The sequence below is a fragment of the Temnothorax longispinosus genome, chromosome 5, assembly GCF_030848805.1.
Source record: "Temnothorax longispinosus isolate EJ_2023e chromosome 5, Tlon_JGU_v1, whole genome shotgun sequence".
NCBI classification, from domain to species: domain Eukaryota; kingdom Metazoa; phylum Arthropoda; class Insecta; order Hymenoptera; family Formicidae; genus Temnothorax; species Temnothorax longispinosus.
The window spans coordinates 14,235,987-14,247,720 of record NC_092362.1 but is presented as its reverse complement, the minus strand read 5'-3'; the positions used below and the strand labels follow the sequence as shown (position 1 = coordinate 14,247,720).

The following is an 11,734-nucleotide window of genomic DNA, read 5'->3' as shown; positions in this document are numbered from 1 at the left end:
CTTGCACGAGATAAGAATCAATAAATTAATAAATTTTATGAAATTGCAGAAGATTTTACGTTTCTATTGTAAGCTACTTATACGAGATCATTACTTATTATCGGACCTATAAATTTTTGTATAATAATGAATAGTGTAAGATTATGAGATACAATTAGAATATATGATGTGTATTAACGTATGTAATATACAATAGCATTTGCATATAAAAAATTAATTGCAATTGCTTTTTGTAATTCATTTTTTCGAAAAATAGCGATAACAAAAAATTTTCCCATAAACAGTATATAATTAAACTATTGCATAGATTTATATAATATTTATGCGTGAGTCTGGTATGCGTCCCGGTGCAAATCCAGTTTAACTTCCTTATCTCGCTACAGCAACGTAATACTAACTGGATTTTATATTAAATTTTTTAAGTATATACATATGTAAAAATCAATATGTTATTTTGAATGTAAAAAGTATGATATTAAAATTATTTAAATGGAGAAAATCAGTTGCAACATGAATTAAAAAATATATATATCTAATATATAAATATAAAATATTTAGAATATTTGCAGATATATATATTATAAAGTTATTTTATGGCTGTAAACAACATTTTTCTCTCTTTTTAGACTTACTGTTTACAAAAAGGTTAATATGTACGTCAATTTAAAATGCGAAATATATTTCCTTCGTTAAACTATTTCAGTTTTACGGTAAAGAAATAAAAAGAGCTTTTTCAAAGATTTTTAAATCATATTTTAGACGCAATAATTTTTTGTAGGGTTCAAACAGCTAGCATTAAAAGATAAATGATTAAGAATATATTTTACTCTTTATCCCCTCTCTCCCAAAATATTCCTCGAATAAGATACAATTATAAATCATCAGATTATTGATATTTGTAGCCACAATTCCATCATAAATTAATTTATTCCAAATTTTATACATGTATCATATATAGGAATCTAAAGGTACTTTCAGATCCGTTAATGTAATGAAATATTTATAAATGAATCACAAGTTAATTGATTGATTTATTCTTTATGCTAATAATTTTTTGATTTATTTTTTTCTTTATGCTAATACTGCGTCATACGCTATTTTTTTACCGCTACATTGAAATAATATAGCAACGTAAAATCGTAAGTGTATTGAAGCATAATAATAATAAGTGTCTGACCACACAAACATCGTTATGATACAGTATGTAAAAAATTATGTTAACGCAAGTAATACTACTCTGAAAAACTACATTTAATATCGCAATATACTTTTACTCTAAGAAATAATATTATTTATCGCGTAACTACTAACTAGACGCGTCTAGAAAAAAGTCGCTTAATAGTTTGAGTTAAAAACCTGCTTTATAAAATCATCACCAATACGTATTAATATCTGCAAAACATTATCAAGTAAACATCACTTTGCTACATTTCTCTCTTACTCACGAGCCGCTTTTCATTAATAGATTCCTGGTGAAGGTGTTCTCCTTATTCCAGCTAGAGAGGAGAGAAGTAACTCCAAGATACATGGAATTCATATCCAACTTATATCTAATATACCTACCTAGGTGACAGCTAGACATATCTTTTTCAATACGCTAATAATACTTATAAATGACTTTGATTATGCAATACGATGATTATTGAAATATGAAGATGCCTGCACCATACATTGCATCCACTATAAATTTAACACTTGAATAAAAAAAATCTTGCAATGTTTTAAAACTTGTTTTTTTTTCTTTTATAAGAACAATTCTTTTATATGTATAATAGCATTATATTAATATGTTAAATCACTATACTTTCTTACTCTTTTCTTCCTTTCTTTCTTTCTCTCAAATTAGACATATTTTGAAATTTTAATATATTTTTATACATGTAATAACGTTAATGTTAAATATCTAGCTTATCCCATGTATAAACGTTTTCTGAATATATTGTGTCTTGTGTAAAAAACGAGTTTTGGAAGTAGCGCATTTATCTCTCAGAATGATCTAAATTCAAAAATATGGAGGTCAAAGATATATCGATACCAGTCTGTGAAGAAACTGGAAGTTCAATGGCTCTCGGAAACCATTGGTCAAGATGATCAGGTGGGCCAAACGAATGGAAGGACGCAGTTTGACCGGATGAATTCCATTGACCCACTAATGTAAGGCGCTAGGTAGGTAGGTAGGTTGTGGCACGTGGCCGGCTTACGCGTTCGTTGCCGAAAAACAAGCGTACGCGGAAGACGCATTCCTCAGGAACAGGATTTCACACTAGAAATTTCATTCTGCTGCAAAGATATGTTTTCTTTCCGTTGATGAATACAAAACATAATATGCATACCGGCATGTGCACTCTCTTATTTTACTTCACTTCTTTAGAGCTCTCGATACCCATGGAGGAACAAGAGGCTCGTTCAACATTCCAGCGTAACCTAGTTACGTCTTAGTCATAATTTATCAAATGCGGGTGACAAATTTACAGGATATTTTTCCATTTCGTGGAAATGAAGACAGTTACGTTATTAAAGTTTGCGTGCTTTTAATTCGTTCCTACTTTAAGTAATACCATTATTTTAAAAAACTCATGTATGAAATGTCTAATATTTGTTAGATTTTAACATTAACTTTACTTTTATTAAGGCTGTGTTCCGCCAGTTATTCACTGCCAGTACTGAAAATCTGTAGTGTACGTGACACAAACTATAGATTTTCAGTATTGACAGTAAATATCGGAGCACAGTCTAAATAACGCTAAAATTTTTAATACTTATAATTGTAGTACGGTTAATTAGATAGAAAAGTGTATCAGTGATTAAAAGTAAAATTATAGAATCTCTATTCCAGAAGATAATTTACAACACAAACAATTCTCAAAAACAATTTAATTTTCTTGGAGTACCTATTATTTACTACGCAAATTATATATCCGATAAAATTTAATTTGATAGTTTTGTGATTTTGTAGTTGATTTCTATATCTGTGAATCTTTCCAATCTCTCTGCTTTTTAATTATTACATTGTATCTGACGACCTTTACAGAAGGAAGCAATTTGTGCCGGTCTGACTGTGGCAGATTACTTGAGATGCGCCAGTCGCTCGTGACCGTATGTTAGAAAGTATTTTGAGTTATAGACGTAGTTGAAAATTGCCAATTGTGAATCAGAAGTGTAAACTTTAACGGCCACAGCGCCCACAGTAGATCCAACGGAAAGTATTTGTCTGCGGTGCATCGAAACTGGTTTGTACGTGCAGTACAAAGTGAACCAAGCAACTGGGACATGCCATATATTGGATGAGTAAAAAAAATGTCTTAGCGCCGGAGAAAAAGAATCCATTGTATGGTAAGTGATAATTACGAAGTTCATCAAAATTTATGATCTTTCTAACAATATACTAAGGAATCTTAGAGAAAGCGAGAGACTTTTTATTTCTCACAATAATTTAATTGGAGAGATATTTTTCAAATCATCTTTCGAGGAGTGTCCTACTTTTGGAATAATTTGAGATTTATTTGATTACGTATATTCTGTAAAAAATAAAATATGTAAATAATAGATCTTTAACTAATCGCAAATTAGAATTATAATAAAGATATTACAGTTAAGAATAGATGAAAGATTAACTGTAAGTGTCAAAGCATCAATCATAACTTTTTCATTCTCATTCTGTAACAAAGAGTGACAACACTTACTCAGTACTCACCCATTTACCTTCCCCCCCCCTACTCTCTTACTTTTTACCACAAATCAGAGACATGCGAATACAATATTATCGCACCGTCTCTGACGGAACAAATAGCATACTGCACATTGCCTCATATTATGCAGACATAGACTGCTACACAATTTCCGTTACGTCAACTGAGACAGGGAAATGGCTTTCGGCTCTTGTAATAAACTTCTCTAGATAAGCAAGTAAACGGAAATATCGTATGAAATATGTACACGGAAACAAATATTAAGAATAAACAAACCATATTTGTAATGTAAGTTAAGTTAATATTAACACAAATAATAAGTTATAAAAATTTTTTTGGAATATCAAATTTTCTTCGGTATAAAAATAATTATTTTTATAATTTCTTTATTACTATTTTTGTAAAAAATTATAAACTTATATTTCCGAAGGACAGTAGTATAAATGTTATATTACAATATTTCCAAAATGAGATGTATTGATAGTAAAATAAAATCATTATTGGATAAATCCTCTTTAATGATTGATCCCGAGATGCGGTAACATTATAGGAAAGTGATCCTCGGGCGTAGAGTTGCGCCTATTTCCGGAATAGTCCGACACAAAGAAGATTTCAGCACGAGTACTTTCACCGATTTTCCCGATCAATCGCGAAAAGTAGCGAAGTAGTCAATAGCATCCTGTTCAGCTGTTGATCAGTAGGTTACCTAACGGTGATTGACAGATAAGCTCACGGTTTAAGCAGGCGCTTCCCCTTCAAAGAAGTTGAAGGAGAGCGCCCCGAGAAAATCAAATGCGCGACCATATACGCGCACGCTCGCACATTGTCCACTCTGATGTGGCTGACAAATCCGTCTACCGTTTCTCTTTTCAAATCAGATCGCGTTGCCACCGAAAAGATTACGTGTTGTGAGTCTCAAACAGACGGTCAACATACCAATGTAGGTCGATCATTGCACGAGTAAAAACCGCAGACGACTTAAGAATTTTGTGTATAACATTCAATATGTAAAGTATAACTATGTGTATTACACAAACAGATAATCTCAAATAAGTGAAACAAAACATTAAATTATAAGATTGTGTATGTGTGTGTGTTCAAAGATGCACCATATCATATTTATACAGCAGCTAACTCAAAATAATGCTTTAGCAAATTTTTTAAGGATTAATTAATATGAAATTTACATATTTCTAAGGAATCTTTACTTCTCACGCTTCTTATCAATTTTCTTTGAGTTTTAGTTTGATTCAACAAAAAATTATTTTATGAGCTTTAATTAATTAGAATATTTTTTAAATGGTGTATTAAATTTCTTAATTGTTAATGTATTATTTTAGTGATTATTTTTATGAAGCACAGATTTATTCAATTGAAAGTGCTAGATAAAGATTGAATAAATTAACGAATTTTCTAAAAAATAAAATAAAGTTTTGTAATGAAGTCTGCTGATATCTGAAATTTAAATGATATTAAATGATATTTAAATTTTTAAAAGGATTCAATCATAAATAATTGCGACCGATTTTTTGCTTTAAAAATACGCACATATGTCGAAGACGTAAAGCGATGAAATAAAAATATCTATAGAATATGACGCAAAAGAAAAACCGTTACGGGTCGTGAATACGTTTTAACTGTTCTTCAAGGCGATCCGTATACACATCTGTTCAATCTTGAACATGATTGACTACAGGAATAGTTTTCGACACCTAGTGTCATCGGTTCGCCATGCTGCAGCTTCTCAATCGGTATACCAGGTGTACTCGATAAAACGGATTCCGTATACTTCCAGCAACATTCAAGGTCAGTTACTTACTAGACAGTCATAGAAAGAAGCTTGGGAGACTCTTCAAAAGATTGCGCCACTACTTTACAGACAAAAATCAATTAAAATCTTCATAAAAATATTTCTATAGGAGTAAAATGAGAAATTTTTCACACATATAAGAATAGAATAAATGAATAAATAAGAATAATATGTTAATTTTATCAAAAAGAAAGTTTTTTTTATATCTATACATCTGTTATTAATTTTTAATCCAATCTATATTTTAAATTGCTTCTTATAAAAAAAGGATTTGGAATATTAAGAATAAAATAAATTTTTTCGAAAATTGTGTAACAGTTACAGTACCATTTATTTAAAAATACATATACACGATAATGCCATGTATAATTAATAATGAAAGATCTAAATTTTATGTAACAAAGGTATATCCCTAGACCGCAACTTGGTTTGCAATTCAATTTCTGCAGTCGAATTTGTTGATAACACGTTATTGGCACTTGTTTTTTCAGCTGTAGCCTGCCATTCATCCATATACACTGTATTTGTGGTAAATTCATGAGTAACGTCAGCAACAGGTTGATTCGTGGTTGTCATTGAATCAACATTCTTCTCCATTACATTTACAATATTGATAGGATTGATTGGATTTTCGTCAAAGATGAAACTTCTTCCTTTCGCTGCTTTCGCATTTCCTGTCGCTTCTGACTTCAAATTATTCTTTGCCAAATCGGTACTTACGCTGGGGCTCGTGTATTGGTGGAAGTCAGTGTAGCTTGGCGCGTTCCAATTAGAAATTACAGAACTTGAATTTTTAATTGATGATGGTTCTTGATAATCCTGATAGTCCAGATAATCAGTACTTTCCGCATTCGACATGACTTCCCCTGTCATTGGAATGTAATTAGATCCATCCGCAATTTCTGTCTTAGTCTCTTTGTCGTATATCATTGGACGTTTGTGGAAGCTGCGACCCCATCCACCTCCTCCTCCGCCATAACCGCCGCCGCCTCCTGAGGGTGGGCCATAACTACTTGGTGGAGGTGCACCATAACTATCGCTAGGTCCGCCACCGCCACCGCAACAACCGCCCCCTCCCCCGCCACCGCCCGAAGATTTTGTAACAAGTACTATCTCTTTGTATTGGTCTGGAAACCGTCAAGATATCAGAGACGTTAATTGTTATTGTTAATATTTTACGAAAGTATTATTTAATTTTGTGTTATTTATGGATTTTATTGAAAAAAATTGCTTTTATACGTATATTGATTTCTTACACTATAGATGTTAAAACGCGATTTATAATTATCAAAATTTTTTAGTAGAAGCTTAACCAAAAATTAGTAAGAATATTAAAGAATTAATTGTATCTGTATTTTATTTTAATTAGACACGATAAACAGAACGTGAGAAGGACAATTTTACCTCCTCCTCCTCCTCCTCCTCCTTTCCAAGGACCGCCACCTCCACCGCCTTTCCCTTTCATGAACATCATCATTGAAAGCATCAGAGACATTCCGCCCATCATCATACTTTTAAACGCTGCCAATCCTATTGTATTCAAGAGAAATATTTGATTATATTTTATCATAATCTGATGTAATTTTAAGACTTTGTGCAGCAAATATATATTCAAATAATAGAAATATGTTCGCAAGTACAGGAAAATACGAAAGGGATAAATAGTATTACCTATTAGCTTCATTTTTAACATCATCATCATGCCCATCATCATCATCTTGCATTTTCCGCCTTTGCCTCCACCACATCCACCTCCGCCTCCTTTCTTTCCTCGTCCTATAACAAATTATATTTAATAATTTAGTAATATAGAAAAAAATAATTTCCTAAATGAAAGTTCTAAAAATGTTTTTTTATAGAGATTTTAAGTGCGCGATAAATTTTAGTGTGCTACTTAGATATTTTTAAGATATCTTTTTAGTCTATACTTTAACGGCTGTTGCGCTAACCTTCTGCTACAGCTGTCTCGTCAAACATCACGTCGATCTGATTCTTTTCTCGCTTGCTGTTCCATCTAGGTAGCGTGATCCGCAGAGTATAGGAATCAAAGAAATCATCTACGCTGCGCTCGATACTGACGTCCGAGTCATTCATAGATCGAGCCTCAGATCTACGTACTGTTCTGCTCTTCACTAACTTCACATCTTGCCCAAATAATGTGATTTCATCGAGGCGACTTACTGTTTCTAAGAAACGGACAAAACGTTTCTTGATGCAACCAAGCGAAAATTCAATGATGCATTTCCCTATATCTTTTACAGGAAACTTCGGAAAAGAATCATTTTTATTTTGCACCGAATTATTCCTGGTCAATGAGACGACCTTCACGTCGATTTTAAAGCCATTTTTTGTTAAGTTGAATATTCGGCGTTCGACTGGTATCCTGTGTAATTCCGTATCAAGGATGTAATCCTTGATGTTTCGTATCCCATTCTTCTCGTACGCATTCACGTGAATCACGCACGTGATCAACAAACAAAAAATGAACATAGGTTCACGCACTTTTGCACAGTAAGACAAGTAAAACGTTGATCGATTCCGATGACGATGATAACGAAGATAACTTTGGGAGGAACACTGGTTAACACTGACTGATCTCTGGGTCATCACAATCGCTTATATACATTGAGATTTATGTCATTCGCGGTATTCTTCCAACGTTTTGTCACGATTGTCATTACTTGCAGCGAGATAAATAGACTGCTAATAATAAGGCTGAAAAGGTAAATCAGAATCATTCATCGAGCTTTAGCCACAACCATGGATGGCATAAGCGAACAATAACAAATATTTCCGGATGCTGCATTACGACCTGCTGTAATAAACTGACACGCTTATAAGAACATTTGTAGAATGAGACAGTTTGTGCCACTTCTAAATTAATTATACACGAACAGAACAGAATAGAAATTTATAAGTTAAAGGATTACAGCATTTATAATCGAAATAAAAGCGAGGATAGTAACCAATAATAAGAATATATTTAACGAATATCTCTGTTGACAGAATTGTATTATTCAATTTATAGAAATGTTTAATTATAATGTCTTATTAATTCTACATTTTTTTGTTAGCAAAGAATAAAATTTATCGATTTTATCAAGTTTCTTAATATTTTTTGTAGAAAATTTGATATAAATTATTGTTTTTTATTATATCAACAAAAAATATGTCATAGTTTTTCTTACTTTTCTTACTAACGGTTTAAAAAACTGGCATACCATTTTCTATAAGCGTATATATTTATAATTATGACAGCAGTTATAGGGTTTATATTAAATACTTGAAACACCATATGCATATGTACATATATAATTAATAATGTAGGATTCATGCGCCTTGAGAATGGCAATACTTTATGACCCGATGCAGAACTGCCAGTCTGATAGTCTAACGTGGTGAAGGTGTTGGCCTTATTACTTCTTAATTGGTCCGTACATTCACCTTTAGAAATGTATATGTTTAACAGTAACGTAAATGTAATTGCCGTAACAGAAAGTACGTGCACTTTTCAGCGCGTGATATACTTGTATGAATGCATTTACATCAAGTTAGAAGAATAGTTAGAAGAGTTGAACATAATTCTCTCATTTAAGTTATCTCTGATGACTATCGCTAGACAATAAAATAAAGTTATCGCGCGATGTTATTCTACGATTTATTGTTCGATTTCTTAACTGTTGCATTTATTACAATAATGATAACACCATATGTTTTTACAAATGTTCTTTATTACAACTTTACAATAACGAAATAAATATCCAAAAATCATGTACATGATCTTGGGCAACTCTGCGTACTCGACGATGATACGCTTTCTCGATAGGTACCAGTCGAAAATGCAACAGTGGCCGCAATAAATACCTATATGACTATAAATAATAATAGGGTGATAATTCGTGAATCGCGATGAAATGAGACTGGACGAGATCTTAGAAGGAAGAAAGTGTGATGATGGCGAAGAAGAAAGACAAGTAAGAGACGAAGTAATAGATAGAAATGAAGAAAAGACGTAGACAGATCGGGAGAAAAGTTGACAGTGCTTGAACATGAAAGAAAAGAAACAACAAGGAAAGTCGGTGAGGTAGAGATGTGCTAAAGATTTTATGGTGTACCGGCGCGGCGGTGTGCGAACACCTCGTCGAACTTGATTGGATGATTTTAATTTTGCAAAAGCGATCTACGATCATGCGCGTTGCCGTACTTCAGCACAGCCTGCTGAAGAGAATCGTGAACAGTATCGAGAGACCTTCCGTATCCGGAATGTCCGTATCCGTGTCCGTGATGCTCTTCCGAGCTATGCGTGTGCGAGCTGGAGTACACCGGTTTGCTAACAATTTCGTACGTGGTCTTCTTTTCGCCGTGGTGCGCTAAGGATTTCAATCCGATGATAGCTGATAACATGAGCGCTAAGAGACCCGTCATCAGAGCTTTTCCTGCGAGGAGCGCAATTGCGCCGAATCCCATCATGCCGAGGGTGCCCTTCATCATCAGTAGACCGGCCATCAAGCCGTTGCCACCTTGGTTTTTTTTACGTCCTGTCAAATAAAAAAATCGTGAAATAAAAAAAACCGTCTTTATGTGACAAATCACAATGTGACATTAACTGACCATGCGAGGATTCATTGTCTTACAGCTTTGCTAACAGATAAAACTGAAATTTAACATTTTTTTCTAACCTGTTTCAACATTCTGGTTGCCACCTAAGCCGAGTTGTGCAAGTGTCTCTTCGTTGAAGCTCCTGGCAGCTTCGAAAGTCCTCGGATCGAAAAGTTTGATAGAGATTGAGTGGCTATTAAGGTAACTGCCGACCTTGTGAATCAAAAAGGCATCCAGCCTTTTCTCAACATCATTCGGGAAATCTCTCGCCAAATTGGCGACTACTTCCGATGGTGGAACATTGGCGGAACTGTTCTCTTTGATCACAGATACACCCGGCAGGATACCGATATTCTCCTGTTCCGACAATTTATCCAGGAAGGACACCACGTCCAACTTAAGGCACGTGGCACTGTACGACTTCCCGCAATCTTTGTTCAAATTAGATTCCAGATTTTCCGCATCTTCCACCATTTGCCTCGCGGTGCGTCTCTCGATCTCCGCATTGGCGCATCCCGAAAAAAAAAGTAGCAGAAGAAGGAGATGACAACGTGACAATTGGGCAACGTGCGTAATTCCTTTCATCGTGAATTTTTGGATGTTTCCACGAAGTCTAGCTGGAGAACGCGCGAATTCGTGCAGTTATTTTTTTCGCCCCAGGTTTACTGATCGCCAGTAACACGACGATATCCTCGAAGACGAAGGACCTTGAAGCTGACGGATGAGACGCGTATCGTGCACTGGGCATACCCTCGGATACTTGCAGTATATATAGAGCGAGTCAACGGATAGTCCTTTTTCCTTTTTGCCTTTCGGTCGTTCCATACATTCTCCGTAGTCGAGAGCACCGGCGACGGAACTCTCTTCTTTGCGGACGTCGAAGAGGAGGCAGGAACTTCTCGCAGCCGTCCAGCAGCAGTGGCGAGAGGGAGCGTCAAATAGAGCGGAGAATTCGAATCTGAGTCAAATTTACGGGAAAAAACGTTACCAATGAACGGATATGAGATGATGAATGAGAGCGAAGGCTGATCACGTTAATGCCAATTCAATCGGCAGTTATAGTTAATGTGTACGCGATCAATCTTTAACAATGCAATTATTTTTCATGTGCGCATCATTACTCCTTACATGTTTATCGATGTTTATAGTCTACGAAGATTTTCTCCATATTATTTTCACTTTTGAGCATGCTTATGTTGTAGTGAAATAGCTTATAAAAATTAGGAATCTGTTTTACGTTACACAATTTTTTGCACAATTAAATATATTTGTAAAAAATTATAATTTTTTAAATTATAGAAATATAATTATAAAATTATAAATATAGAAATTATAAAAATATTTATGTAAAAATCATATAAATGTTCCAACCCTTTATATTATATATAATTATTTTATAAATTAATAAACGTTTGGGCTATAATGTAGGACATATAATGTAAGTGTCTATATGATCCGGATAGCCTAGAAATCTTCTCGTTCTTGAACTATCTCGCAAAGAGATTAATAACCATTTAAAGGGGTGAAACAGAAATCAACTGAAATTAGAGGCGATATTATAGTAAAGGCATTTGAGCGATAAGACCGATCAATCGGAGCACATGTTAATTACCAGGATCAGGATTGGAACCCCCGA

At 34.0% G+C, this 11,734-nt stretch overlaps 1 protein-coding gene across 1 annotated transcript; it reads right to left on the bottom strand.

Moving 5' to 3' along the window:
* Nucleotides 1–9,229: 9,229 nt before the first annotated feature.
* Nucleotides 9,230–10,811, bottom strand: Osi16 (DUF1676 domain-containing protein Osi16). Its single transcript, XM_071778925.1, has 2 exons — nucleotides 10,179–10,811; nucleotides 9,230–10,037 (listed from the first exon to the last, which is right to left on the bottom strand). Exons 1-2 carry the CDS (start codon nucleotides 10,681–10,683, stop codon nucleotides 9,661–9,663), a joined length of 882 nt encoding a protein of 293 aa, XP_071635026.1. The 5' UTR covers nucleotides 10,684–10,811; the 3' UTR covers nucleotides 9,230–9,660.
* Nucleotides 10,812–11,734: the final 923 nt, after the last annotated feature.

What these genes read in the sequence shown, in the direction of transcription:
- Osi16 (XM_071778925.1), bottom strand. Translation starts at nt 10,683, where the DNA reads ATGAAAGGAATTACGCACGTTGCCCAATTGTCACGTTGTCATCTCCTT. An exon ending in CAACCAGAATGTTGAAACAG is followed by an intron (nt 10,038 to 10,178) that starts GTTAGAAAAAAA and finishes TTTATTTGACAG; the next exon opens with GACGTAAAAAAAACCAAGGT.